Source organism: Adiantum capillus-veneris, chromosome 22 (assembly GCF_014529385.1).
Source record: "Adiantum capillus-veneris isolate H3 chromosome 22, ASM1452938v2, whole genome shotgun sequence".
Lineage (NCBI taxonomy): Eukaryota > Viridiplantae > Streptophyta > Polypodiopsida > Polypodiales > Pteridaceae > Adiantum > Adiantum capillus-veneris.
The window spans coordinates 100,912,130-100,939,105 of record NC_140952.1 but is presented as its reverse complement, the minus strand read 5'-3'; the positions used below and the strand labels follow the sequence as shown (position 1 = coordinate 100,939,105).

Here is a 26,976-nt window from a genome sequence, read left to right as displayed (position 1 = left end):
TTTGCCTATGCTTGAGTATGCATACAATAATATGGTGCATTCGTCTACTGGCAAAGCACCTTTTGAGATTGTTGAAGGTGGCAAAAAGGTTCCTTCCATTTTGCATACAAAGGAGAAGATCTTTGAGGCAGATCGATATGTTGAGAATAGGGATGAAATGTATAAGAAATTTAAAGTTGCCTTGGAGAAGATTCAGGCAAAGCAAAAAAAGGCTGCTGATCGTCAACGTCGTGAATTGTTGTTATCACCTGGTGATTGGGTTCTATTAAGGTTCGAAAAGGCAAGGTTAAAGAAAATGAAGGGCAAGGAACAGCTGTTTCCTAAGCTCAGTATGCGTTACTATGGGCCTTTTCAAGTGCTTTACAAGATCAGCGATGTGGCTTACAAGCTGATATTTCATGATGCTGGAAGATTCATAATGCATTTCATGTGAGTCTTCTAAGACCCTTCGTGGTGATGTGCCAGAAGATATGCCAAATGAGGATCAGCTAGAAGTTGAGGAACTTGATGAGATGCTGGTCTCTGAGCAAGTTTTGGCACATAAGGACAGAAAAGTTAAAGGACAAGTTGCAAGACTCTATTTAGTGAAGTTCAAGAACTATCCGCCTATGGATGCAAAGTGGATGGAAGCGCATGAATTGTGAGAGTCACCAAATGTATTGCAGCATTACCTTGAAGCCTTTGGGTTACAGCCTACGTATGCCCCAACCCAACGTGTGCAGAGGAGGGGTAATGATAGAGCTAGCACATCAAATGTACATATGAATTCAGTTTTAATAGATGGAAATGACAAAAGTATGAAGGTTTCATTAAGTCATTTGTATCTATGTGTTACGACCTTTCTTGCGGATACATGCGATGATAAAAAGAGTGCTAACAACATAAAATCATCAGTGGCGTGTATTTATGGTATGCAATCGAGGACGTTTGCTATTTCAAGAGGGGGGTATGCCACGAGGACGTGGCAGCTGTTAACTATGTCACGAGGACGTGGCAAACTGCTAACCTTAGTTATTGGTTTCTTTTCAATGATGTTTGTTTTATTTTTGAGACCCTCTTTTGAAGTAGCAAACGGTCGGACATTGTATGGCCAATGTGAACGGTAGTTTCACCCGCAGACGGGAAGTGGTCGGCACTAGAATTCGTATAGTAAGAGGATGTCTAGGCTCAGAGCAAGATCATGTAGATCCCCCGTCGCACTTAGCAAGTTGGTGGATACTAGGAAGTGAACTCAATAAAGGCATAAAGTCAAGGTGGGACTACCAACAGAAAGTATCCGACAGTTAGGCCACATTGCACTTTTGGATGCGGTCCCAATGAGGATAGATGGTCAGATGGCCAGTGGGAGCCCAACGGAAGCATCTCCTGGAACTTAGGGAACTGCTATTTTGGGCCGAGAAATGTGTTCGCGTCATTACCTTCGGTATGACCAGGGGAACACTTTACAACTCTGCCACGAAGTCAACTGGGCAACCAATCGGGAAATTTTTAGGCGGCAATCCTGAAATGGGCAAAAGCTTGTAATCGCTCCAAGTTTCAAATTTTCATGCACTTGCCTCATTCAGATAATTAGGCGCTGAATTTTAAGTTGGGAAGAGGCCTCATTTGGTTTTTGTCACAGGTTAAGAGCTATGGAGTGCTTTCTTTCCCTCTCATGTACAGTGTGGTGCTAGGAGTGATGCCCTGCACACTACACACTGCTCTCTCTCCCCCCTACGTACAATTATGTGATGCCCCACAAGAGGGCTCTTCATTTGACTGATGTACAACTGTGTGGTTCATGCTTTTGTGCTGAGGCAAGAGCCTCCTTGAGCAAGAATAGGGGTAGCTAACTGCTACTCCAAAGCAGGCACCGGTGAGGGTCATAACCTCACCGTACAGGTGCGTTTTGAGCGCTGTGTATGCGCTGTAAATTGACTGTTTTTCATCCATACAGACGCCAAAACCATTGGGAATCGTGCCCCATTGGCAGAAGACAGTTAGGGGACTGTTTGGGGTTGAAAACAGGGCAAAAACCAGTAAATACAGCAGGAATCAGAGGGTTTATGCCAATGCAAGTGAGATCTAGTAGGGGAATTAGTTTCGCGCAAGTTTTTGGGGCTGTCATGTTGCCGAAATTTGGCCAAAACAGGTAGTATCTAGTTGGATACAGGTAAAGAATTCCCGGGACTCCACTTTGTAATTTACCCTCTCAAAGAATAAAGAAATACCGAAAGGGCCGATTTTGGGGCCTACAGGTTGTCGATGTCTGCTCGGGCATTCTAGCTTCCGAGCCGTGTGTGTGCTTAAGTGTTTATTTCCGTCACAGGTTTCCTTTGCACGTTCTCTCTGTGTGTGTCTGAAGTAAAGAATTTCGGGTGAAAGCCAAAGCCTACTGCCCCACGGGCAGGTTTCACATAACACCATCTCAGCTTGGTTTCTTTTTCTTATTATTATATATATAAAAGAAAACTGTGTGAATCTTGGGCCTTACGGTGCCACATCAGCTAAGTCCCGATTTTAATCTTTTAGTTTGTCTTTAGTTTAGTCTCGCTTTACTTCATTTTATTTTTGTATCTAGACATTGGATTAGATCCACAAGGATTGTATCAGTTTGGCCTCATAGGTCATTTTGGCCTTTTGAAGACGTTTAATATAACATTTCATCTCTCTCTCTCTCTCTCTCTCTCTCTCTCTCTCTCTCTCTCTCTCTCTCTCTCTCCTCGGCTTGGGTCATGCCACGTCATCACTTTGTGACATAGCCATCCATAGTCACTGAAGAGACCCATTTTTGGGCTTCCCGTCCCCACTTGCCGTCCCGTCCTCTTTTTTACACTAAAAATCCATTTGAGTCCCGTTCCCTGTCCCCACTCCTCAGGACGTGTCCCTTGTGACTATGGACATAGCCCCCCTTAAGAGGAGTAATCACCCTCGATTACGCCTGCAAAACAGACCGTAAATAGTAAACCAGATTGGAACATTATCATAGTTCTGTGGTTAAGTAGCATTCACTTGTTGTAGTAAGGTGCATGCCAAAGTATCATAAATACTTTGAAAATCCTCACCTTCAATATACAACGCAGACTGTTTAGAAAGGACAACTGATTGTGTTTCTCGCACTAAATACACTAGGTAGTCTTGATCCATAAAAGTTGTCACTGGAATACCAGGATTGTGAGGATTATGAGATTTTCTATCGGTATTCTGTGCTGAAGTTAGCTTAGGGTTGGCCTCCATCTTATGTGATTGTTCCTGTCACGAGGGCGCGGCAACTGTTAACTATGTCACGAGGACGTGGCAATTGCTAACCTTAGTTGTTGGTTTCTTTCCAATGATGTTTGTTTTATTTTTGAGACCCTCTTTTTGAAGTTGCAAATGCTCGGACATTGTATGGCCAATGTGAACGGTAGTTTCACCCGCAGATGGGAAGTTGGTCGGTATTGAAATTCGTATAGTAAGAGGGTGTCTAGGCTCAGTCAAGATCATGTAGGTCCCCGCGTCGCACTTAGCAAGTTGGTGGATACTAGGAAGTGAACTCAATAAAGGCACAAAGTCAAGGTGGGATCACCAAAGGAAAATACCCGACAGTTAGGTCACATTGCATTTTTGGATGCGGTGCCAATGGGGGTAGATGGTCAGAAGACCACTAGGAGCCCAACGGAAGCATCTCCTAAAAATTAGGGAACTGCTATTTTGGACCATGAAAAGTGTTCGTGTGATTACCTTCAGAATGACAAGGGGAACATTTTAGAACTCTGCCGCGAAGTCAACTGGGCAACCAATCGGGAAATTTTTAGGTGGCAGCCCCGAAACGGGAAAATGCTTGTAAACGCGCCAAGTGGCACATTTTTGTGCACTTCCCTCATGCATGAAGAAATGGCGTTGAGTTTGTAGCTGGGAGGCCTCATTTTGCAAGAATTGTCACAGGTTAAGAGCTATGGAGTGCTTCCTTTCCACTCTATGTACAGTTATGTGATGCGCTGACTGGAGTGATGACCTGCACACTACACACTGCTCTCTCTCTCTCCCCTACGTGCAGTTATGTGATGCCCCACAAGACGGCTCTTCATTTGATTGATGTACAGCTGTGTGGTTTAATGCTTTTGTGTTGAGGCTCACAGATCCACCCCCGAAATCAAGGTTTCATTGTCGGGACATCAATCACTTTTTCCTCGAAGAGTGAGCCTCGGTTGTTTTGGGTATAGACACAGAGTACAGGAACGCGGGATTACACTATGGCCGACAAAGGGAAGGGCATTATGGAAGAGGGTTTCTCTTCGAAGGACAGACAGGAAACCCCTATGGTTTTCAAGATTGGCAAGAGCTCACAGCCACTTTAGTTTGTACATCCTGTTGATGTGAATGTCCCTCCAGCAGTACAGGGCTTTATGACTGGGCAACTTGAGGATGATGCGTTCAAGACTCAGTTAGTTGCCGCGGTGAATGTGTTTTCGCAGCTGGTGTAGAACCCAAGGTTTATGGAGTTCTTGCTAGCGCCACCAGTGCTACAGCAAAATAGGCAACCTACACCGCACCGTGTACAGAGCTTGTTGAGGCTCAAGCCCAAGTACTTCATGCGTCTCAGCAGGATAGGGAACACTCGCATGTTGTGGAGTCAGGGGCTCTAAAACATGTTCCTCCCGTCCTTGAATAGGTGGTTACAACGCCTATTCCACAGGCTATGCCAATTCAGCTCGCCACCTTTCAGAGCCCGCATGCTGTCTTGAATGGACAGGGAACTGGATACCAAGCAATGTACCCAGTTTTTCCACCACCCACGGTACATCGTGGGTATTTCGGGGGTGGATCTGTGTTGCAAAGTATGGCTGGTTATGCGTCTGGAAGTCAGCCGTACATGCCAGGAACAATGTTTAGGGGTATGCAAGGCATGATGCCAAACCCCATGTATGGTAGCATCGTCATGCAGCAAGGTTTTCAGAGCAGCCAGGGCCAGTTTGGGGTGCCACAGGGTCATTTTGGCATGGCTGTTTTTTCTGGACAGAAGCCAGATATGGCACCTCTGACGCAAAATGTTAATAGCCAAGATGTGCCGATGATGCCTACTACAGTGCCCATGTTGCAAACTATTCCTTATGACAATTTGGGGGCATTGGAAAAGCCGAAAGCTTACAAAGAAGGTGGTGGAGCTGTAAAGTTCAGCACTTTCAGTGGCTTCGAGGATAAAGCAAAGGCTCTCACTTTCCTCCAATAGTTTGATACAGCTTATGCAGGAGGGAATTTTACAGAGGCCTCTAAGGTCAGGAAAGCTGCCACTTTCTTAAAGGACAATGCGCTTACATGGTGGATGACATTGTTAATGCAAGGACCTTCACCCGCCACTTGGGGTTTACTTCAAGCAAATGTTTGCATCTGCTTAGCTGTCAAATGAATTCGAAGCCAATGTCATGACAGATTGGCACCAGCTTACTTCGGCTACATGCAAGAGCTTGCTGGAGTACAATCGGAGGTTTTGTAAAGCGTTACTCTCAGTGACCTCCTACAGATTTGTGCCATTGACAAAGCAAATAGAGAAGTATTGTTGTGGGCTGCCTAAAGGGCTTTGCGATTATTGTACCAAGAACAGAGTGGCTACCCTCACCCAGCTCATGGAAGTTGCTAACACCGGTCTTGCCTTGTTGAAAGGAGAGGACAGTTGGTTTCCGAGCAACGAGAAAGGAGGGCAGCAAAAGAAAAATTCAGCGAAGAAGCCCGGCTCTTGAAGCGTCACAAGGGTCAGAAAAGGCCACCAAAGATAAGGATTCAGCCGGGACTTTTAGAGTGCAAGCTTAGAAACAGAAAAGAAAGCCTTTTGTGCACAAGTCGCTCGAGGAAAAGAAGGTCCTAACGGCTGAAAATAAATGCTTTATACGCGAGCAGCCTGGTCACTTTGCTACCAATTGTCCACAAAGAAAAAGACCAGCTGACTCAGATGATAAAGAAGACCAGAAAGGCAAGAAGCCTAAACCGAACGGCAGGTTTGGTGCCAGATATGGTGGGTGATAGGCCCAGTACAGATGCCAGTGAGTTATGCAGGGCATGGGGTAAAGTTAGAGACCAGACGACACTCATCTTTTTTGATCCAGGTGCCAAAGCAAACTTCATCTCACCAGAGTTAGCTATGAAGCTGGGCATCAGAGCTGAAGGGATGGGGTACTGAGCAGAGGCAGGGTTGGCATGTCCTGGCCACTCAGAGTGTGTTACTCCCATTATTGGAAAGCTGCGTCTGCATATTCAGTCATATGTGGACACAGAAGAGTTCTATATCATGCCATTGGAAGGGTGCGATGCGCTACTTGGTATTCCGTGGATGTTCAGAGTACATGGCGTGCTGGATGCCTTCGGCAAGACGATCACCCTTCAGCATAGTGGCAAAACTCATGTTTTGGATGTAAAGCTCAAAGGGGAGTCTCTCCCTATTGTATCTGCTTTTGCTATCACTTCTATAATAAAGAATCATCTTTCTGTGTACTTGAGTTTTGCACCTGATGTCTCAGATAATCGTCAGTCAAATTTATCCGTGTTAGATAAAGAAAGGTCAGCATTTTTGCAAGAGTTTAGTGACTGTTTTTCTAATTCATTACCGTCGCAATTGCCGCCAGAGAGACATGAGGACCATCGGATAGATTTGGTGCCAGGGTGTAACCCACCAAACAGACCTCTCTACAGAGTTAGTGCGGCGCGACAGAAAGAGATTATGGGCCAGGTTGAGGAGTTATTAGAGAAGGGGCTGATTTAGCCTAGTTCTTCACCCTTTTGCTCCCCCGTGCTCCTAGTGCAGAAAAAGGATGGCTCATGGCGCATGTGTGTTGATGATTACTGTGCGTTGAATAAGAATACCATCAAGAATAGGTTTCTTATTCCTAGAATTCATGATATTCTCGATCGTTTAGAGGGTGCTGTAATTTTCAGTAGGATAGACCTTAAGAGTGGGTACCATCAGATTCGTATAAGGCCAGAGGATGTGCAGAAGACTGCGTTTAGAACGACATTTGGTCTTTATGAGTTTCTAGTGATGCCGTTTGGGCTAACAAATGCTCCTGCCACGTTCAGCAGAATGATGGACCGGATTTTCCGCTCGCATCAACAGTTTGTTGGGACGTTCTTCGATGACATGATAGTCTATTCAAAGAATGAAGAGGAGCATAGACGTCACTTGACCATTGTGTTCGAAGAGCTGCGCAGTCACAGCTACTCTTCAATCCTCAGAAAAGTGAATTCTTTCTGGAAGAGATCCACTTTCTTGGCCACATAGTCTCAAAGGATGGTGTTAGAATGGATTTCGTAAAGGTAGAAGCTATCAAGACATGGCCAGACTTGAAGAATGTGCACGATGTCAGAAGCTTCTTGGGATTATGTTCCTACTGGAGAAGGTTTATCATGAATTTTGCAGAGATAGCATCACCTCTTCATGCTTTGCAAAAGAAAGAGGTCACTTTCAGATGGACCAAAAAAGAGATTTCAGCTTTTAGTCTCTTAAAGGAAAAGTTGACTTTAAGTCCAGTAATTGTTTTGCCAGATCTCAAGAAGTTATTTGTGGTCCAGTGTGACGCGTGTGGCAGTAGTATCGGAGCAGTGCTAATGCAAGACGGACGGGTAGTAGCTTATGAAAGCGGAATTTGCAAGGGCTAGAGAAGACTATTCAAGTCTATGAGAAAGAGCTCTTGGCCGTGATTCATGCGCTTTCTAGCTGGAAGCAATGTAACAAACTGCTGACATGTCAAAGCCCTGAAGAATAGAGTCTACTTGCAGATGCCGGCCGAGGGGCCTAAACCCTAAGAAGAACAAGTAACAAAAGAAGAAGTCCTACCAACTTATGGGGACCCCGTATGATGGGGCCTCAAGTGACATGAAGGACGTAAAGTAAAGCAAGACCCACACACAGACTTGCACAAACTGATGACATGGCAGATTTTCGGAAATTGCGTTGACATGATGAGGTGGCAGGCTATACGGATTTCCGCGTTTTGCGCTGACTGCTGTACGAAAATTCTGTGATTTACGTTGGCAGCTATTTGGCATTGCTTTTGGACTAGATGCTTTTGAATTTTAAGGCTTTTCATTGTAAATTGCTTTTGGGGCCTAGGGCCTTTAAATATGAGCCTAGGGCTCATTCTTTGGCATGCTTCTTGGAGAAGGTGCAAAGTCTGGAGTATCGGCTTGTACGATGTTGATGCAATATAAAGAAACACCGAAAGGGGCGCCAAGGTTTGGGGCCAATACTCTCTGGGGTGGAATTCCGCCACTCCGTGTCGTGTGTCGTCTCTCTCTTTCAGTTCAGTTGTTATTAAAGTGCTAAAAGTCTGTTCAGTCTGTTCTTTTCTATTGGAACGTGGTGCCCGTCTTGTGACAAGCACTACCTCTTAGGTGCTGATTTTGTTGTCCAAACAGATCGTCAGACCTTGCGATACTTCTTGACACAGTCAAAGTTATCCGAAAAGCATATGCGATGGGCAAACATTCTTTCTATGTTTCTAAGAAGAATGTTGTGGCTGATGCGTTATCAAGGAAGCCACAAATTTCAGCTGTGTCAATTCCTTATCATCATGAGCTTGATGACATGAAGGAACATTATGCTACTGATGAAGATTTTGCAAGGATCTTCGAACAGTTGCAAGAGGGGCAACATCATGAGCACTACCTCCTCAGAGATGGTTTTATGATGATGCATGGTAGACTTTGTGTCACTAGGCCATTGCGACGTAAGGTCATGGAAGAGTCATGTCCCACCGTATGCAGGGCATCATGGTATTGATGCTACAGTTACAGCGGTAGAGATATTCTTCGAGCATGCGTGATTTGCCAAAAGGTCAAGCTTGACAGGCAAAAGGCACCAGGGCTATTACAACCACTGCCGATTCCGGATAAGCCATGGGAAAGCATTGCTACGGACTTTATCTTTGATCTTCCAAGAACGCCAACAGGGAATGATGGTATATGGACCATTATCTGCAGGCTCAGCAAGCAAGCCCATTTTATCCCTGTCAAGAAGAAGATAAAATCTAACCAGATGGCATGCTTGTTCGTGTACAATGTGTTTAAGTACCATGGTATGCCGCAGTCGATTGTCAGTGATCGTGATCCTCGCATGACCAGTTTGTTCTGGAGAGGATTGTTTGAGAACATGGGCACTACGCTCAAGTTCTTGTCTTCGTTTCATCCACAAACTGATGGACAGTCAGAAGAGGCTAATTCTAATGTCTTAGATTTGCTGAAATGCTATGTGTCAGATAATAAGTGCAAGTGGGAACAGTATTTGTCTATGCTTGAGTATGCTTACAATAATACAGCGCATTTGTCGACTGGCAAGGCACCTTTTGAGATTGTTGAAGGCGGCAAAAAAGTTCCTCCCATTTTGCATACAAAGGACAAGATTTTTGAGGCAGATCGATATCTTATGTATAAGAAAATTAAAGTTGCCTTAGAGAAGACTCAAGCAAAACAGAAAAAGACTGCTGATCGTCACCGTTGTGAATTGTTGTTATTACCTGGTGATTGGGTTCTGTTAAGGTTCGAAAAGGCAAGGTTAAAGAAGATGAAGGGCAAGGAACGGCTGTTTCCTAAGCTCAGCATGTGTTACTATGGGCCTTTTCAAGTGCTTGACAAGATCAGTGATGTGGCTTACAGGCTGAAATTGCGGATGCGTGGAAGATTCATAATGCGTTTCACGTGAGTCTTCCAAGACCGTTCGTGGGTGATGTGCCAGAAGATATGCCAGATGAGGATCAGCTAGAGGTTGAGGAACTTGATGAGATCTTGGTACCTGAGCAAGTTTTGGCACATAAGGACAGAAAAGTTAAAGGACAGGTAGCAAGACGCTATTTGGTGAAGTTCAAGAACTGTCTGCCTATGGATGCAAAGTGGATGGAAGAGCATGAATTGTCAGAGTCACCAAGTGTATTGCAGCTTTACCTTGAAGCCTTTGGGTTACAACCGACTTATGCCCCAACCCAACGTGTGCAAAGGAGGGGTAATGATAGGGCTAGCACATCAAATGTACATATGAATTTAGTGTAATAGATGGAAATGACAAAAGTATGAAGGTCTCATTGAGTCATTAAGTCATTTGTATCTATGTGTTACAACCTTTCTTGCGTATACATGCGATGATAAAAGAGTGCTAATAGCACAAGATCACTAGTGGCGTGTGTTTATGGTATGCAATCGAGGACGTTTGTCATTTCAAGAGGTGGGTATATCACGAGGACGTGGCAACTGTTAACTATGTCACGAGGACATGGCAACTGCTAATCTTAGTTGTTGGTTTCTTTCCAGTGATTTTTGTTTTATTTTTGAGACCCTCTTTTTGAAGTTGCAAATGCTCGGACATTGTATGGCCAATGTGAACGGTAGTTTCACCTGCAGACGGGAAGTGGGTCGGCACTGGAATTCGTATAGTAAGAGAGTGTCTAGGCTCAGTCAAGATCATGTAGGTCCCCCCGTCGCACTTAGCAAGTTGGTGGATACTAGGAAGTGAACTCAATAAAGGCACAAAGTCAAGGTGGGATCACCAAAGGAAAATACCCGACAATTGGGCCACATTGCATTTTTGGGTCAGAAGACCAATCCAACGGAAGCATCTCCTAAAAATTAGGGAACTGCTATTTTGGGCTATGAAATGTGTTCGCGTGATTACCTTCGGAATGACAAGGGGAACATTTTAGAACTCTGCCGCGAAGTCTATTGGGCAACCAGTCGGGAGATTTTTAGGTGGCAGCCCCAAAACGGGAAAATGCTTGTAAACGTGCCAAGTGGCACATTTCTGTGCAATTTCCTCATGCATGAAGAAGTGGCGCTGAATTTGTAGTTGGGAGGCCTCATTTTGCAAGAACTGTCACAGGTTAAGAGCTATGGAGTGCTTCCTTTTGACTCTATGTACAGTGTGGTGCTAGGAGTGTGACCTGCACACTACACACTGCTCTCTCTCTCCCTTATGTACAGTTATGTAATGCCCCACAAGAGGGCTACCACACACTGCTCTCTCTCTCTCTCTCCCCTACGTGCAGTTATGTAATGCCCCACAAGAGGGCTCTTCATTTGACTGATGTACAACTTTGTGGTTTCATGCTTTTGTGCTGAGGCAAGAGCCTCCTTGAGCAGGAACAGGAGTAGCTAACTGCTACTCCAAAAGGAGGCAATGATGAGGGTGATAACCTCACCGTACATGTAAGGTGCAGCGGAAGTGAATGTTGAACTTTGCTCAAGATGAGTGCTCGGAACTGTGCTCAAGGTTACTTTTACTTATGGAAGGGAGAGCCTTGTGTTCCTTTAGTGAGAGAGTGCAATGGACACAAACAAAGTGGTTAACACTGTGAATGAAGGTGCTGAGACTGAGAGATAGAGAGAGAAGAATACGACACTTGAATGTTGTCAAACCCTCCTCCGAAGGCCCCACTCTCTATGGCGAGAGCGGTCTACTATTGATTGCACAAATCTCTACAATGCTTGGACTTGCCGACGATGTCGACGACGATGAGGACGACGACGAGACAGGCTGAAATCTGAAAATGCTAATGGCTGAAATCTGCAAATCTTTATCTGCTGAATTCCGACTCTATGTCGGTGACGATGTCGACGGCGATGATGCGACGACGACGCGCTGAAAACTCAGATGCTGAAATCTGCATTTTCCGGGCTGAAACTGTAAACTTCGATGGATCCCACCGTGCGGCGAGGAGCTGCCGCGGGAAGGTGAGATTTGCGAGGTTCGGGGGTTCTATTGCGGAGTCTTGATGCTGAAAACTGAAAACGTTGGTGCTTGTGGAGATTCCGTCGCGAAGATCTGCAAAAACGCTGAAGGGCCTTGCAGATGCAAAAACGCTAGGGCTGAAAATCTGACTTGCGGTGGAAATCTGCTAACGCTAGGACTCTTCTGCTTCTTGCTGTCGGCAGAAATCTGCAAGATCAAAAACGCTGGCTGATCTGGTCCAAAAACTCTAGGTTGATGCTGAGTTGCAAAAACGCTAGGCTTGCTGTTGGGGGTCCTGCTGAGAAGGTGCCTGTTGAGCGTGTGCTCCTGCTGTCTCTTCTCCCGGAAAGTGCTAACTCTGGTTTGCTTATATATTATCTTAGCAAAATTGCCCTACCTAGTTTCCAACAAAAGTCACTTAAAAAGAATAAGTGGAAAATGTCAAAAATAGGGAAAATAGGCCTATGCACTGTAAAAATGCTACTGATGGGATCTGATTGGAATCTGATGGTCATGCTGTGTGCAACCAGAGGATATGCATCTAATTTAAGTGTCTGGACATGCACGGTCTGCGAACAAACTCACAAAAGTGCCATATCACTTTCTATTCTAGACCGAACTGAACCCTGGTCATGCTGTAGCTTGTCCACGGACACATAGGGTTGGATGTGTCACGTGACATCCCCTCCTTTTCAAAGTGAGGTACTGGTACCGAACTGTATGGCGTCGAGGGAGATTGCCAACAACATCCGGAATCTTGGAAAGGACTCTTCGTCGGCCTACTCTAATGTGTGGGTCGTGCGATACTTGAACTTCATAAAGATTTGCAAAGTCTTTTTCTTTGGGCTGTACCGAAAGTGACACAAAATCTTCTTTGGCTTCTTCCATGCTTCTACTTCGTCTAGAGGCATGCGTCTACCTTTTTCAAGAATCTCCGAGGCTGAAAATTCCTGAAACCACTTTCAACACGAAACATGAACATACCCATTCCATGTAAAGTGACTGGAAAAGCTCTTGTCTTCTCTAAAGACTGTGGATGCAATGTAGATGAACATAGAGACGGAGTGCCAAACCGTTCATCAAACACATGCAAACAATGAGATCGAATCTTGTCGTGCTGATCTAAATCAATCAACTGTGGCAAAACACAATGGAAATGCCCATGCTTTGTGCTCATACTTTCTTGTGCTCTTTCTACAAATGTGTCATGCCAAGGAAGAGACATGGAATGTGACTTCCTTGAATGCAAACTTTTCAGCTTTTCATGAGAAATCCGTATACATCCGTGCTCATTTATGAATGAATTGTGTTCATCAGACAATATGTCATGCCTATGAAAAGGGATCACATAAAGACACTGACTAAAATACTGGAAACGATCACGAATGAAACACTCGTACAATGCGTGCTGACTAATCATGCGAACACTTAGTACTTCCTGTGAAGGTTCTTTGGACCTAGGCTCGAGAGCCAAGATCGGTTCTTCCTGATCGATCGAATGTACCTGTGGAGGTGCTGTGGACCTCGACTCAAAAGCCAAGATCGATTCTTCGTGATTGATCGAATCTGCAACGAGGTTAGGTTCGCTAGAAAAAGCATTAGCTAAACCATCATCCTTGTGAACAATCACATCATCTTCATGCAAATCATCATGCGCGTGAGAAATCACATCTTAATCATCATGCAAATCATCATGCTTGTGAGGAATCACATCGTGATCATCATGCAAATCATCATGCTTGTCATTCAAATTATCATGCAAATCTTGTGTGTCATGCTTAAAAGAAGAAGAGACTAAGAGAGTCTCCGTTTCCCGAATCTCTTCAATCTTGGCCTGCACATTAGAAATGAGAGAGGAAGAATGAACAACGTACTTGCGATCCAATTCTGTTTTTCTTTCTGCGTACTTGCGATCAAATTCTTTGGCCTCCAAGCGTAATTGCTCGCGCTCACGCTCCATGGTTACCATTCTTGCTTCGTGCCACGTTGTCATCATGTTTATCATCGTCTTGCACCAAGCCTCCGTAGGACCTTGTGCAATCCTTGGCGTAGATGGGGACGGGGGAGAGTCAGAAAAAGCTCCTGGTGGGGAAAATTCTTCTTCGGCTCTCTCATGCTCATCACCTCCAAGCGAAGTATCCATTCCGCTTCGAGTGATGACCATCCACTGAAAGGGTTCTTGTGGTCTTGGGTTCTTAAGTTCACGAGGAAATTGAGTTCTTGGGGATCTTGGTTCTTGGGGTTCTTGAGGTTCTTGCAGTTCTTGAGTTCTTGAGGGTCTTTCCCGCTTGCAATCTGTGTTAGAGAAGGATCTTCTCTTCACCCGAGTTTTGCTCTTTTCCGCGGGCGCACCCCTTGACGGCCTTGCGCTCACACCAAGGTTGCTTTTCCCCACCTCACGTTGATTGGCCGGCCGCAAAGTGCACGGTCCGCTCTGAATGAGTGAAAAGAGGCACAAGGGGAGGCTGGACAAGCCCTTCTTTCTTGGGATTCTTGTCACTCTTCAAAACACGATTAGGAATCGACATGCTCAAGAAGTCTTGGGTTACGTGCGATCGCAACAAGCAAAAAAAATTCTGTGGTTCTTGTGGTTCTTTCCTTGAGTGATACAGAACACTACCAAAGCTTTGATACCAATGTTAGGTGCAGCGGAAGTGAATGTTGAACTTTGCTCAAGATGAGTGCTCTGAATTGTGCTCAAGGTTACTTTTACTTATTTTAAGGGAGAGCCTTCTGTTCCTTTAGTGAGAGAGTGCAATAAACACAAACAAAGTGGTGAACACTGTGAATGAAGGTGCTGAGACTGAGAGATGGAGAGAGAAGAAGACGACACCAGAATGTTGTCAAACCCTCCTCCGAAGGCCCCACTCTCTATGGCGAGAGCGGTCTACTATTGATTGCACAAATCTCTACAATGCTTGGACTTGCCGACGATGTCGACGACGATGAGGACGACGACGAGACGGGCTGAAATCTGAAAATACTAATGGCTGAAATCTGCAAATCTGTATCTGTTGAATTCTGACTCTATGTCGGTGACGATGTCGATTGCGACGATGCGACGACGATGCGCTGAAAACTTAGATGCTGAAATCTGCATTTTTTGTGCTGAAACTGTAAACTTTGATGGATCCCACCGTGTGGCGAGGAACTGCTGCGGGAAGGTGAGATCTGTGAGGTTCGGGGGTTCTACTGCGAAGTCTTGATGCTGAAAACTGAAAACGCTGGTGGTTGTGGAGATTCCGTCGCGAAGATCTGTAAAAACGCAAGGGCTGAAAATGTGCTAACGCTAGGACTCTTTTGCTTCTTGCTGTCACCAAGAATCTGCAAGATCAAATACGCTGGCTGATCTGGTCCAAAAACGCTAGTTTGATGCTGAGTTGCAAAAACGCTAGGCCTGCTCTGTTGGGGGTCCTGTTGAGAAGGTGCCTGTTGAGCGTGTGCTCGTGCTGCCTCTTCTCCCAGAAAGTGCTAACTCTGGTTTGCTTATATATTATCTTAGCAAAATTGCCCTACCTAGTTTCCAACAAAAGTCACTTAAAAATAATAAGTGAAAAATGTCAAAAATAGGGAAAATAGGTCTATGCACTGTAAAAATGCTACTGATGGGATCTGATTGGAATCATGTGGTTATGCTGTGTGCAACTAGAGGATATGCATCTAGTTAAGTGTCCGGACATGCACGGTCTGCGAATAGACTCACAAAAGTGCGAGATCACTTCCTATTCTAGACTGACTTGACTGAACTGAACCCTAGTCATGCTGTAGCTTGTCCACGGACACATAGGGTTGGATGTGTCACGTGACAGTACAGGTGCAATTTCAACGCTGGTCATGCGCTGTATTTTGACCGTTTCTCAGCCATACGGACGCCATAATTTTTGGGAACAGTGTCCCACTGACAGAGGACATTTTCGGGACTGTTTAGGGCTGAAAACAGGGCAAAAACCAGTAAATACACCGAGCTGAATTTACTGTTTTTGGGCAGATATCAAAGGGTTTATGCCAATGGAAGTCAGTTCCAACAAGGGAATATGTTTCGCACAAGTTTTGGGGTTGTTATGCTACCGAAATTTGGCCAAAACAGGTGGTATCTAGCTGGATACAGGTAAAGAATTCCCAAGACTCTACTTTGTAATTTACCCTCTCAGAGAATAAAGAAATACCGAAAGGGGCGCCAATTTTGGGGCCTATAGGTTGTCGGCGTCTGCTCGGAGCATTCTAGCTTCCGAGCCGTGTGTGTACTTAAGTGTTAATTCCCGTCGCAGGTTCCTTTTGCAAAGTACTGTGTGTGTGTGTGTGTGTGTGTAGACAAGTAAAGAATTTCGGGTGAAAGCCAAAGCCTGCCGCCCTACGGGCCAGTCTCAGTTCCTCTTGTGAGAACAAGAGAAAACTTGTCTTTGATACTGCTGAAGTTGGCTGGCACCACTCTCCAACACTAGCCAACGCAATCAATGATACAACTGCAACAAAACACTTGAGTCGATGTATAATTGGCCCCTTTGCTTCTTCTGCCCGAGCTGTGCTCCGGTTGTGCTCTGCAACGCCAACAGCTTGTCACATGGACAGTGAGAAATCCCTGTCCGATTGATTGTGAGTCTGGGATAAGCCTGTGAAACAAGCCAACTATTTAACATGTGGTCACCCACAAAACACGTCTCGTTGCTATTGAATGTTGTAACGTTTCAACTCATGAATTGTTTCAATACCATGAGGTGAAAAGCTGAACGTTTTGCTACACATGATATACATATGTGTGCATGGAAAATAGCCATTTTGTTATTATCAGGAGCGTTTTATATTGATGCTTGCACATAAGGGAGTGCGAATCAGCACTTGCGCAGAGCGCGCAGGTCATGATGCCACTTGTGCTCATTGTATCTACTGGTGCATTGTGTCTTTGAGCAACTGTTTTTGGCATGTCGTTAGGCTCTTATGGTATGGTGCCGTCTGTACTTTGATGTGGTGGGTGGGGCTACACCATGGCTTTGTGACTTGGGGTGCTATTGCATGGCCCTCACAATTCCTTGGTTCACATCTGATGTATGTGGGGATAGATACCGACTGTGTTTTCATGTTGACAGCCTTGGGTTACAGATGTGGCCTTGTGGTCATTCCCCTCTATACTGTTTATGAGTTTGTTTTGCACCTTGTGAAATATGGTCTTCACTTCCATTTTGCTGTATTACTCTGTGGATGGTTTGGAATACTCGCTGCAAGTGTGTGAGTGCGGAGACTTCCACCACATACATTTTCCTAATGAGTTGGATACTTCAACCAGCTCCTCCAGCACAGTGGGAGAGTGTAGACGCATGCCGTTGAGAATCAAGATGCTGGCCTCGCTGTACTGATGCAATTGTGTACCAAACGAATAAATAGACTAATGGCATTTGGCATTTTATTTGATCACAGAGTTTTGTTGATGTGAAAGTTATTAAGATGCAATTTGTAGGAGTCTAATGCATCTAGTGTTGACTGGCAGTGCAAATCAGCTGCTCCTGTGTTCCTTCTTTTGTTTGCCTTTGCCTTCAAGTGAGTTTGTCCAAAAATTTCATCCATAACTTTTCTTGGTAAACAGCATTTAAACAGATCTGACAGTCCTCCTTCATGGTTTTTGGAAATAGGTTAGAGGTGCCAAGTTTTAAACTATTTGCAATAATTTCGATTATCTCGAGTGGGGTCCTACTGACTGGTAATTAAAGAGATTCTTTGAAATATCGATATTACTATTGAGACGCCCACCCCTTATTATGATTTTAAATGTGGTTTCTATCATCTGTCTGCAGGTCTAGGATCTCTACTAGGTATCAAATCAGAGGAGCAACAGTTTGAATTACTTGGCTTCATACTCGTTATCCTCGCAGCAGTCATGTCTGGATTTCGATGGACGGTCACACAGGTCTTGCTACAGGTATTTTTTGTCATTACTTCTCAAAAGATTTCTTGTTATGCAAGATTTCTTGAGTCCAAAAAAAGTACAGTACGCCTTGCTTTGAGGGGCTCGGAATATAGTATGTGAAGAGGGGGGTTTAACAAAGCAAGATTTTGTTTAAAATGAACCCAAAGGGCATGTTATTTTGACGGAGCTTGTCGGAGTGAGTATGTGAAGAGGGGCTTAACTGTGTTGATGCTTTGTGTGCCGTTTGCGAGGTTTTTACATGGTCTATGGCTTGTTGTGGTGGCAGAAAAAGGAGTTTGGTGAGTTCTTAGCATCCGAGTTCCTCTCTCATATTTTTATTGACATCTGCAAGGTTTTCACCTCTTACAAATTGTAACTTCAGTATTATATAATCACGTAGATATTTTTGTTTGCAGGGTTGAACAATCCTCTGGCTGTCATGGCCCAACTTGCTCCTGTTATGGCAATACTTACTGGCATACTCTCTGTTGCAACAGAGCCCTGGCATAAACTCCGAGAGCATCCTTTTTTCGATACATATAACAATGGCGTCAAGAGCTCCTTGCTGCTGCTCCTAGGTGGATCATTGGCTTTTTTCATGGTATGTCCTTATGTTAAAGAGTTTCGGACAAGGAAAGTTTTTGAGTTGTGGCAGAGATTGACTCTATTGAGTACTTTAATAAAGAGTAACCTTTCTTTCTTCAACTTTTAAGTAGGTTCTAGCAGAGTACCTTCTTATATCAAAAACAAGTGCAGTTACATTAACAGTTGCAGGCGTTGTCAAGGAGGTCGTCACAATTCTGGTAAGCCATATTCACTCTTTGAAAGTGAATGCATGCCTAAGCTGTGGGTTTTTAGGTCTGCTGTGTCAGGTTTCTATAAGGGTGAGCAATACATCAAGCTCCTTCACAAAGTAAAGAGAGAGAGGGGGGGAGCATGGGCAAAGGGGTGGGGTGGGGTGATAGGCGACCATTGTTCCAAGGCTGGAGTGTATTGGGTTACCTCTTGTTTCCATACTTTTATCTTTCCCTTATTTTTGTCAAAACTTCTTAATATGTACTTCTTACACTAATGACCTCGCGTCGCTCTTTGTAATTCTTGGTCGCTCTTAAGGGGATCAGGCCCACCTTGTTTGCTATAATGACCATTTCCCGGGAAACAAATAGGGGTAATGGCAGCTTGTTCTAGTTTCCATACTTATTTCATGCTGCTATTGTGAGAAATGAGCATTCTTTTGTTCCTGCTTTGTCACCAATTCCATGTTTCTTGAAACTATGGTGGAGGATGTGTAGCTGCAAGGAAAAATTCCTATCTTGGCCACATGGTGTAAGAAGCTGAGATGTGCATGTGGGGCAGCACGAACAGCTGTAAAATTGAAGCATGTTTGTTGCCATGAGGGCAAGGGATCAGGGTATAATGATCATAAATCAAACAATTTATTAAAGAAGTTCGATAACTTTATTGAAGAAGGGTTATTGGGAAGAGCTGGCTGGTTTTGATGAAGACCAAAAGTTTGCTTCCTTCAAATGTCTTTGATTTTGGTGAAACTTAAAAGCCGCATAGCTGCAGTCACATCGGAGGGGGCTAAGTGCAAAACAGGGGTTATATAGAAGATACTGCTAGCCTGGGTAAAGGGAAAAGATACTGGAAGTCCAATCAAGCCCCTATTCACACAGAGTGAGGAGAGGCGATTACTTGAAGGAATGATTATGGAGAGAGCAAAAGAGGGAAAAAGGATTGGACAAAATCGTGCGCAGACACTCAAAACAAAGTAGTTTTCAAAGTGTGCTTTCAAAGGTTTGATTATGGCCACGAAGCTATCGGAAATGTAACTTGTTGTAGGTGATTCTGTGCTTTTCCTGGGTATTTGTGCCTGCAATACATATGGTAGATGTGCAATGTGATTCACATTGCAAACCAATCAAGCTTTGTAATGTGATATTTTTTTTCCTAAAGCTAGATAGTCTTTATTAAGAAAATTTTGTTTGGTTTCCATGCCTTTATGCCATAGAAACATGGTATGGAGAACGGGAACGCGGATCGTGGTTGGAAAAAGTTAGGGAATGGGGTTGGGGCCCAGAACGGCAATTTTATTTTTTCATTTTCTCTTGATTTTTTTGAGCTACACGTATGTACCATAGTGCTAAGAATGTTTTGAGCATTGAATTGCACAGAACGGCAATTTTATTTTTTCATTTTCTCTTGATTTTTTTGAGCTACACGTATGTACCATAGTGCTAAGAATGTTTTGAGCATTGAATTGCACCGAAAAAGACAAGAAACATGACTCATAGTAGCAAAATGCCTCAATAAAACATCCCATGGCGTTATAGCGATTACAAGTAGATAAGTACATGGCTCAAGGGCTCAAAATGGCAAGTGATAAAGAAGATACTAGATAGATATTTAGAGAGATCAAGCCTTGAGAGAGTAGAGGGAGCTTGACTCTTGAGACTCCAGAGTTTGCGAGATTAGAGGGAGGGAGCAAGTGAGGCTTGAGCTCAAGTATAGAGCTTGCAATGAGCCTTGAGGCTTGAGTATTGCATGATGCAATGCGCATTGAAGGGGCCTTCTTTTAAAGGCCTCCAAAAGAGCCCCTAAACCTTGTGTAAAAGGTCCCGAAAGCTCCCAAGAAAGTACCCAATTATGGCCATTCAAAATTTTAAAGAGATTTATAAAAAGTATCCATTGGCCGTCCCCCTGTCGTTCCTGACCATCCCCCGTTTCGGAACGCCGTTTTGGACGGTCAGGGCGTGTGATTCTCGGAAAATGCTCCATTCCGTCTGTCCTCGGCCGTCCCCATTCCCTTAACACCCCCGTCCCCCTGTTTCTATTCTTTATGCTCATAAAAATGTTGTTTCAATCAGGTGGCAGTTGTTTTCCTCGGTGACGATTTCACAGCCATAAAGGGAGCTGGGCTTGCTGTTATTCTGATCGGTGTTTCTTGGTTCAACTGGTTCAAGTAAGATGTGATACTTGTTTCTTGTGGATTCGTGCTAGTCTGTTATTGCACAAGCTAAAATACGACGTGAACCATGTGCTTGGGTGACAGATATAAAAAATTCAAGGAAGGCACGCATGGAGATGATGTTGAATTTCAAAAACTACCTGTCCGATATATCCCTTTGACTGACAAAAGCAAGGAAAACGAGGAGATGCATGCATTTTAACTTGATATACCCTTTGTAATACACACGTAAGCCTGCTGCTACTTGGAAGGTACTTTGGCACACAGCATTCAGCACTCGTGTGATTGCAATTGAGATGCTCGGGCTGGCTTTGTCCAGCATTTACACATTACTGCCTGACCCGTCTTTGGAAGCGACTCTGCTGATTGCCAACAGTGAGAGAGAACATGTTGCCTACCAATTTTGGCAGTTCAAGAGCCAGTCTCCCTCTCCCTATTCCCTATTCTCAGGAAGCTGAGGGTTCATTCTTTATACAGGACAATCAGGAATATCATTCAAGACATTCGTTTGAAAAGCTGATATATTGTGGAAAGGTTTTCGCAGATGTAAAAGAGATTAAAAGGGGCTTTCAAAGTACTGTGTACATCAATGGTTGGCTACATCATATAGGAAGATGTGTCAAATTTAGAAGTTTACTTGTATTTATAAGTAAGACAGATTCAATTATGTGGTCGTGATAATTACCCCCACGACCAACCCCTACATCCCTTTCCCCCGGCAAAAAAAAAAGAAACATGTCTTTCAATACTCAATGTACAAATTTTCATGTCATTCCAGTCGTCATGCTTTTGGTATTTCAACTCAAATCCATTTTTTCCAAGTCTGTCAACTCATTTGACAACTCTTCATGACAGACCCTTGGTCATGCCTGTGGTGCATCAACCCAAATCCATTTTTAAACCTCACACCAACGTTTTGGTGCTTCTGTTTCCATTTTTGGAAGACCTCAATACCCCTCCTGGCACCATTGACTGACCTTGCACATGGCATGCATATTTGGAGCACCGTCACCCAAAGCCAGGCTATGTCATAGATGTATTAGTAAAGGTGAAAGGTACAAGAGTCTCATTTGGAAAGGGTGAGCAAGCCCAGAGGTCCTATTTCTTGTAGTTCTGGCTGTAAAAGCCAAGGGGAAGAAGCATGATACATACCATAGCCTACACATAACCTTGTAGAACCCAAAGAAATCTATGGATCTTACGCATCTTTAGGCGAGTACAGCCTTGACTACTTTCTGAGTGCGTGTGCCATACGAATCAAGATTGGATGGACTTCAGATTTCATACTGGTCATCAAAAGAAAAGACCTCTTCACTATCATCTAGAGCATATCCTATTTCCATAACCAAGCCTCTTTGCCTTTGCTGCAGTCAAAACAGCTTGATGTAGCCTATATGATTGAAAACTTGTAGATCCATTCAGGACAGCTCCATTGTTGTCCCCATATTTTGCTCAAAGAGGTACAGTTCTAGATCATCCCTCAAAGTATACCTTCTTATTGATCTTAATGGTGGAGCCAAAAAATTGTAGGCCTGTGTTTGTTTAAATTGAAAAAGGTCAACAATAAATATGATTACAAATTCAAGGGCCAACAAGACGTTATGGGGAAGAGGAAAGAGAGGAAGATAGACTTGAAATGGTAAAGGTCACTCCCTTTGGCTATACAAGTGTCTTGTAGTGCTTTCATTCTTTCAGTTTTGCCATAGAATGTTCTCTAGTTCCCTTTAGCCTTTTGTCAAGCCAAACAATGAATGTTTTGAGAAAGAAGCGATAAGGAATGCCAATTATATATAAGCATCTCAATTACTTAGTAGGTACATCATGTTTGTGCACATCTCTAATAGTACATTTGTAGAGGATCTCTTGCCAATTATATATAAGCATCTCAATTACTTAGTAGGTACATCATGTCTGTGTACACCTCTAATAGTGCATTTGGAGAGGATCTCTTGAGCGGGCTCTATGGAAGGGAACTGCGAAGTGTATCATGATTGATGGTACTTTGGCCAAGCTCCATGGTGGTGTTTTTGATGAAGAGCTAATCAGAGGGAGGTATGAGAAATTGGCCAGGTTGCATCAATATGAGGTGTGAGACATCGGTTATAGTACAAAACTTTCTACCCATCCATTACTTATATAGCCCTTGCTATTAAGTCCCCTTCTTATTATGCCATATGGACTCATTGTCGCTTGCTTAAGACCTTGCCCAAGAACCTTGTCCTCACACTAACACCCCCAAGCAGAAAAGCGTTTCTTAAACACACTAATGTTCTCCCAAGTGGATCCTTCTCAAGTCTATCTTTCCACTTGACAAAAAACACTTCTAAAAAAAGCTTCATAAAAGCACAATCCCCACAAATAGCCATGCTGATTAAGGAGATGTAAACATGTAGCAATAAAATTAAAATGCTTGTAGCATAAACACTTCATAAGGTGAATGGCTAGATGCACCTCTTAAAAAGAATAGTAGTTAAAGATTACCAAAATGTGCATTGTTGATTCTATTCATAAAGAATAACTATTGCTATAAGGAGAACCATAGTGCGGTAGGACAAAATTTACCTCCGTATGTTCTACCATACAACCACTCATATGGTTGCCATACTTTCTTACCTTGCTACTTTTGCAAGTAGAAGCATAAGAACAATTTGGCCACCTAATTGTCTAAAACGAGAGTGCTATATTGATTCTCATAGAACGAGAGTTATCGACATTGTAGGACCTAGGGTGACACATATGGAAGTATTAACCTTTGCAAAAAGAAGTTTGTGCTTATGTGGCTAAACTAAACTCCATGAGCTCTTAAGCTATATTATCCACCCTTGTGATTGATAATATATGCCATAGCAAAGATCTCTATCTTTGTAGTCGTGTGATCTTCATAATCCAATTTTGCTTTCAAGATTTGGAAATATTCATTAAACATTGCTAATTCTTGTAGCTATGTAGCAGAAATGCTAGCAGAGTAGACAACCTTGTGCATTGAGTGTTATGCCTTCCCTTGGTTGCTGCTACCTTTAAAGCTATCCTTGTGCACTGAATGTTATGCCTTCCCTTAGTTGATGCTACCTTTAAAGTCCTTGACTTTGTCACATCAATAAACATACTATGTGATGAAATCTCCATAAAGTAGTAATGAGTGTACTTGCACTCCTTATCTCACAATCTTGCTTTTACTTGCAAGTTTGAGCACTTTGATAACTTAGAAGAAAACCTACCATGAGTATAGTTAAAGGAGCCTGATTGGTTGGTATATGAGTATAGTTAGCCTATAGCACCATGGTAGGACTCTTGTCCACAGGTTGAGCTAGCTTGTAATTCTTTGTCATGAGCTAGAACATTATGGGCTCTTTTTGCCCAACACACTTGTTCGAAGCGTAAAGCATCATGTATGTTCTAATATGTGGATATTTGGTATGTTGTGCATTGATCATTTAGTGGAATACATGTCATGCATGTAACATAGAGTATAACAATGGAATGCTTGACTAAAATGATAAAGTAAAATAAATAACCTAAATCGCTTTGTTATGGTTTTTCGACATACGCGACATATGCCTCAGCATGAAGAGCTGTTCATGTGAACTCTTTGACTTGGAGCACTGCCATAAACTGTTCACTTGGGAGTCCCATGCATAAAAAGACTAAGCCTTGTCCGTTTTCATCGAGCTCTATGCAGGCATGGTGTGCTCTATGGACCTAGCCGCGCCGTGCCATCGATGTCCCATAATCCCGATGCTATAGATGATGTGGTGTTACCTCCCTCTGAAGCGAAGTTTACGTCCTCGTAAACATCCAACAAGAGGAAACCATAAGGTGAAAAAATATCCCTATCAGAACTCTTTTATCTTCTTCATGTGAGTTCTCTCATTGGTAACTCCTTGTCACCTTGAGAGCTTACTATATAAACTCCTCTCACATCTTGATGACAATCTTTAACCTCTTAGATTCTTAGACACACACAATTACCTTTAGCAATTGAGTGCTTAAAATACCCAGACCAAGCATCTCGTACTACTTGGATGGACAATATGATGTCTTCTATTAGGTGATTTTTGTTTACTATCTTTAGAGACCACTGACCAAGGGAGACCTCCAAAGTTTATGGAATGCTTGTTGAAGACATTTACTATCATTGTCTTGGCATCTATGGCAATTGACACTCATAAACTATCTGGTTTCTTTCCAAGCCAACAATATTCTTTTTTTTTTCCCCCACAATTGAGTACTCTTTTAGTTGCGAATTTATTCTATCACCAATTGGTAACAGGTTCCATAAGTCTCTCTCTTTACAATGTGTCACTGGGTAGAGTGACTTCTTTCCTTGAGGCTTACTCCTCATGTAATACTTCATTGTCCGGTGTAACAACCTCTTGGCTTCACATTCTACCTCTCTGCTAGAAGCGGAGCATAAAAACGTATACAAAGTGCTCTTAAATGAAACCATGTGTCACATACAATATGGCTTCATTCATGTTCACTTTGTTGACAAAGTCTTTTAAGGATCATTTCCTCCTTTCATTGAGATTATCTCTAAACATGCTTGGTAACATTTATGTGTGATCGTGTCTTTTTTTTGGTAGTTTGTACTGACATAGAGACTGACTTGTCCACGATGATAACTAGAACGCCTCCATCATCTGAGTGTTCAAATCCGAGGGACTAACAAGGGAACTAGGTGGCTTAGATATGTCAAAAATAGAAAATGTCCGATTTAGCATTTGGAGAGAATTTACATAGTGTAGAGGGAGGCTTTCTTCTTCTTACTCTTGTTAAAGTTAGTAGCATCTCAAGTGAATAGCCCAATGTGATCCCAATATTTATTTTGGCTTTAGGTCTTTATTTTACTTATTTATCAAAGTTTGAGTAGGGCAATTTACTGAGGTGGGTATATATACAACCTATTATCCCAATTGTATTACACAATCAATTAATTGCCAAGGTTGGTTGGTTCAATACTCTCTCTCTCTCTCTCTCTCTCTCTCTCTCTCTCTCTCTCTCTCTCTCTCTCTCTCTCTCTCGTGCATTCTTTCCTTGGTCTCTATGCTTCTGCATTGTCGACTTTGACATGGTATCGGAGCCTTGGTGGAGCAATTAACATGCATTGAGAAGCTGTGGAAATATCTCACCTTTTTCGGTGGTGCCACCTTCATCCCTCTTGCAAATGATGTTCTAAAATGCTGCCCTTCGATCATCATGGAGCTTCTCTACCATAGGCCTTGCATTTTGAAACAGTGGCATTGCACTCATAGAACCGTCCTCCACTGCGCCATCATGCTACATTTTAAAATGCCCATTGTTCTTGGTACTTGGCGCAATGGCGAGTGCAATGAAACTCCCTCTCCCCGTGACATTTTGATACGCGATTTGTGGCTTTCCCTTGACAGAGACAACCTCAAAGCTCTTCCCCAATTTGTGCACACACAATGTTTTAAAACTTTGCTTATGTTTCCTTCCCCTATTGCTGATAGTCCCCCTATTTACCCTCGCTTGTTGACTCAACCTACAAAAGGCGCCCTCAATTTCTTTAGGGGTGAAGTTTAGAGAGGGCATTGGAGAGACCTTGTTTTCCTCTGATCGGCTTTGGGAGGTGTGTTAGAGGTTTGTGACGGGCATCAAACTTGGGAAGGTGGCTTGCAAGAGCCTCGGGAGTTTGTGAAGCAGCTTGGACTTTGTGACCACTCCTTGGAGTGTTGCAAGAAGGAATCCATTATTTCCAAATCTAGCAGCTTCAACATGGCCCCTCCTTGCTTGAGCGCCAACAACAAATTGAACGGATATAATTATGCCCATTGACTTGATTATGTGATTTTTGTTCGCGTAGAAAGCATTATGGGACATAGTTGATGGCTTGGAGCCGTGTCCTACAACATATCCCAACAACAGGTACACATGCCTTAGGATGATGAGTATCAAAAAGCATGTGTCAATTGGGATGGGAGTAATGCAAAGGCAATGTCGGCCAATGTGGAATCTCTTACAAATGAAATTTCTCTAGCCATATAGACTTTGAAGACTACCAGTGATAGGTGATTCAAGCTCGTTGGAATGTTTTATTAGGATTCTATGATGCGAGCATTCACCCTTCTTGGACATTTATTTTCCATCAAGTTTCCATATGAAAGTTCCATGCAGTCATTTCTTATGAAGGCTAAGGTTATTCATGATCAACTATCGGCTATGAAAAGTGCATTGACCGGTACTCAATGAGCTGCTTTGATACTCACAAAATTGCATGAGGCGATGAAACGGTGTCTAGAGCACTTCGGCTACAAATTGAAATGCGAGGATTTGATGATCTCAGCTCTTTTCTCACTGAGGAGGAAATTGTGTCAATAACTCAAGGAAAAATTCAAATTTCTGACAAAGGTGTTAATTCACATATTGCTTTGGATTCCAGAAAGAAGACCAATAGCCGTTGTTACAATTGTGGGAACCATGGTC

The 26,976-nt window shown here is 43.3% G+C and overlaps 1 protein-coding gene across 2 annotated transcripts in view; it reads left to right on the top strand.

Moving 5' to 3' along the window:
- Window positions 1–21,304, top strand: part of LOC147429913 (Nucleotide/sugar transporter family protein) — a 31,518-nt gene extending 10,214 nt beyond the window's left edge. Inside the window, exons 4-11 of one of the 2 annotated variants that reach the window (XM_086496105.1) lie at window positions 17,148–17,197; window positions 17,290–17,357; window positions 17,452–17,576; window positions 17,816–17,863; window positions 17,965–18,165; window positions 18,281–18,367; window positions 20,432–20,526; window positions 20,617–21,304. In XM_086496105.1, the coding sequence (XP_086352231.1) occupies window positions 17,148–17,197; window positions 17,290–17,357; window positions 17,452–17,576; window positions 17,816–17,863; window positions 17,965–18,165; window positions 18,281–18,367; window positions 20,432–20,526; window positions 20,617–20,734 (792 nt within the window). In that variant the 3' untranslated portion in view covers window positions 20,735–21,304. The remainder of the gene's footprint in view (window positions 1–17,147; window positions 17,198–17,289; window positions 17,358–17,451; window positions 17,577–17,815; window positions 17,864–17,964; window positions 18,166–18,280; window positions 18,368–20,431; window positions 20,527–20,616) is intronic. The other variant, XM_086496106.1, reaches the window with a different exon arrangement.
- Window positions 21,305–26,976: the final 5,672 nt, after the last annotated feature.